Source organism: Nicotiana attenuata, chromosome 3, assembly GCF_001879085.1.
Source record: "Nicotiana attenuata strain UT chromosome 3, NIATTr2, whole genome shotgun sequence".
Classification (NCBI taxonomy): domain Eukaryota; kingdom Viridiplantae; phylum Streptophyta; class Magnoliopsida; order Solanales; family Solanaceae; genus Nicotiana; species Nicotiana attenuata.
Window position 1 is genome coordinate 26,608,936 of NC_031991.1, and position 2,893 is coordinate 26,611,828.

At 49.9% G+C, this 2,893-nt stretch overlaps 1 protein-coding gene across 1 annotated transcript; it reads right to left on the reverse strand.

The window, feature by feature from the left end:
• On the reverse strand, positions 1,131 to 1,538 carry LOC109224730 (RNA-directed DNA polymerase homolog; the record flags this gene model as incomplete). The annotated part of the gene is made up of 1 exon (XM_019389254.1): positions 1,131 to 1,538. A coding segment is annotated over exon 1 (408 nt), but the record flags the coding sequence as incomplete, so codon positions are not given.

A 2,893-nucleotide genomic window follows, 5' to 3' on the forward strand; every position in this document is an offset into this window, starting at 1 on the left:
TCTCGCTGAACAGACTTCCAAAACTGGGAAGTAAACTGAGTGCCCCGATCTGAAATGATGGAAACTGGGACACCATGCAACCGAACAATCTCCCGAATGTATATCTCTACCAACCGCTCCGAAGAATAAGTAGTACAGATAGAAATGAAGTGCGTGGACTTGGTCAGCCTATCCACAATCACCCAAATAGCATCAAACTTCCTCAAAGTACGAGGGAGTCCAACTACAAAATCCATAGTGATTCGCTCCCACTTCCACTCAGGAATATCCATCCTCTGAAGCAAGCCACCCGGTCTCTGATGCTCATATTTCACCTGCTGACAATTGAGACACCGAGCTACAAATCCCACAATATCTTTCTTTATTCTCCGCCACCAGTAATGCTGTCTCAGATCCTGATACATCTTCACAGCTCCTGGATGAATAGAATACCGCGAGCTATGGGCCTCCTCCAGAATCAACTCCCGAAGCCCATCTACATTGGGCACACAAATCCAGCCCTGCATCCTCAATACTCCATCATCTTCAATAGACACATCCCTGGCATCATCATGCTGAACCCTGTCCCTAAGGACGAGCAAATCTGGATCATCATACTGGCGCTCTCTGATGCGCTCATATAGGGAAGACCGAGAAACCACACAAGCCAATACCCGACTGGGCTACAAAATGTTCAAACTCACGAACCGACTGGCCAAAGCCTGAACATCAACCGCAAGAGGTCTTTCCCCAACTGGAAGGTACGCCAAACTCCCCATAGTCACTGCCTTTCGGCTCAAAGCATCGGCCACCACATTGGCCTTTCATGAACCTGAAGCTGATGGCAAAACCAACACTGGAGCTGTGGTCAAAGCTGTCTTGAGCTTCTGAAAGCTCTCCTCACACTCGTCCGACCATAAAAATGAAGCACCCTTCTGAGTCAACTTGGTCAAGGGCGATGCGATAGATGAGAATCCCTAAACAAACCGGCGATAATAGCCTGCCAAACCAAGAAAACTATGAATCTCTGTGGCTGACAACGGTCTGGGCCAACTCTGCACCGCCTCTATCTTCTTTGGATCAACCTGAATACCCTCACTGGACACCACGTGCCCCAAGAATGCCACTGAACTGAGCCAAAACTCACACTTGGAGAACTTTGCATAAAGCTTCTCCTCCCTCAACCTCTGCAACACAACCCTCAAATGCTCCGCGTGCTCCTCCTGACTACGTGAATATACCAGGATATCATCAATGAAAACTATAACAAATGAATCAAGATAAGGCCGGAACATGCTGTTCATCAGATGCATGAACGCTGCTGGGGCATTGGTCAGCCCAAAAGACATGACCAGTAACTCATAATGACCATATCTGGTCCTGAAGGCCGTCTTAAGAATATCCGAATCCCTGATCTTCAACTGGTGATAACCCGAACAGAGATCAATCTTGGAAAATACCCTCGCTCCCTGAAGCTGGTCGAATAAATCATCAATGCGAGGCAAAGGATACTTGTTCTTCACTGTTACCTTGTTCAATTGCCTATAATCGATGCACATTCTCATAGTGCCATCCTTTTTCTTCACAAACAGAACTGGCGCACCCCAAGGTGACACACTAGGCCGTATGAACCCCTTATCAAGGAGTTCCTGAAGCTGCTCCTTTAACTCCTTCAACTCCGCTAGTGCCATACGATACGGCGGAATAGAAATGGGCTGAGTGCCTGGCACCAGGTCAATACCAAAATCAACATCCGTGTCCGGGGGCATGCCCGACAGATCTGCAGGAAATACATCAGGGAAATCTCTCACAACTGGGACAGAATCAATACTGGGAGTCTCAGCTCCAACATCCCTCACGAAGGCAAGATACGATAGATAACCCTTCCCAACCATACGCTGGGCCTTCAAGAAAGAGATCACTCTACTAGGAACATAATCAGTCACGCCACGCCACTCAATCCATGGCACACCTGGTATAGCCAATGTGACTGTTTTGGCATGACAATCTAGAATAGCGCGGCAGGGAGATAACCAATCCATGTCCATAATGACATCAAAATCCACCATACTCAACAATAAAAGATCAACTCGGGTCTCTAGACCTCTAATAGTCACCAAACACAACCGGTACACACGGTCGACAACAACAGTATCACCCACCAGGGTAGATACATGAACAGGTAAAGCAAGAAACTCACGAGGAGTACCCAAATAGTGCGCAAAGTATGAGGACACATAAGAATAGGTAGAACCAGGATCAAATAGTACCGAGGCATCTCTGAGGCAGACTGAAATAATACCTGTAATGACAGCATCAGAAGCAATGGCATCGGGTCTGCCTGGAAGAGCACAGAAACGGGCCTGATCGCCCCCTGATCAACCTCCCCCTTTGGGGTGACCCCTGGCTGACTGATCCCCACCCCTAGCTGACTGGGCGGGTGGTGGTGGAGCAACTGGCGCTGAAGCTGATGACTGACCCCTCTGCTGGGATGAACTAGCAACACGGCGGGGACACTGCCTCCACATGTGGCCCATCTTGCCACACTCGTAACAGATCCTAGGTGCTGGAGAAGGGGACTGATGGGAATCCCTCGCACCGGAGTGACCAGCAGATGCACTCGGCGTAGAAGAGCCCTGAACAGATGGAGCACGGGATGAGCTCTGAGCTGGGAGAGCACTAAGTGAAGAATGGCCCTGGTGAGAACTGTGGGAACCATGACCCGATGATGCTCCTCGATAACCTGAGTGGTAAGACTGACCCTGACGGAACTGTCGGCCTCTGCCGTGCTGGAACTGGCCCCTCGAAGGACCACCACTGTAGCTACCAGATCCTCGAGGCCTCTTGGCCTCCCTCTCCTCTCGCTCCTGGCGACGGACAGACTCAATCTCCCTGGCAATATCCACAACCTCCT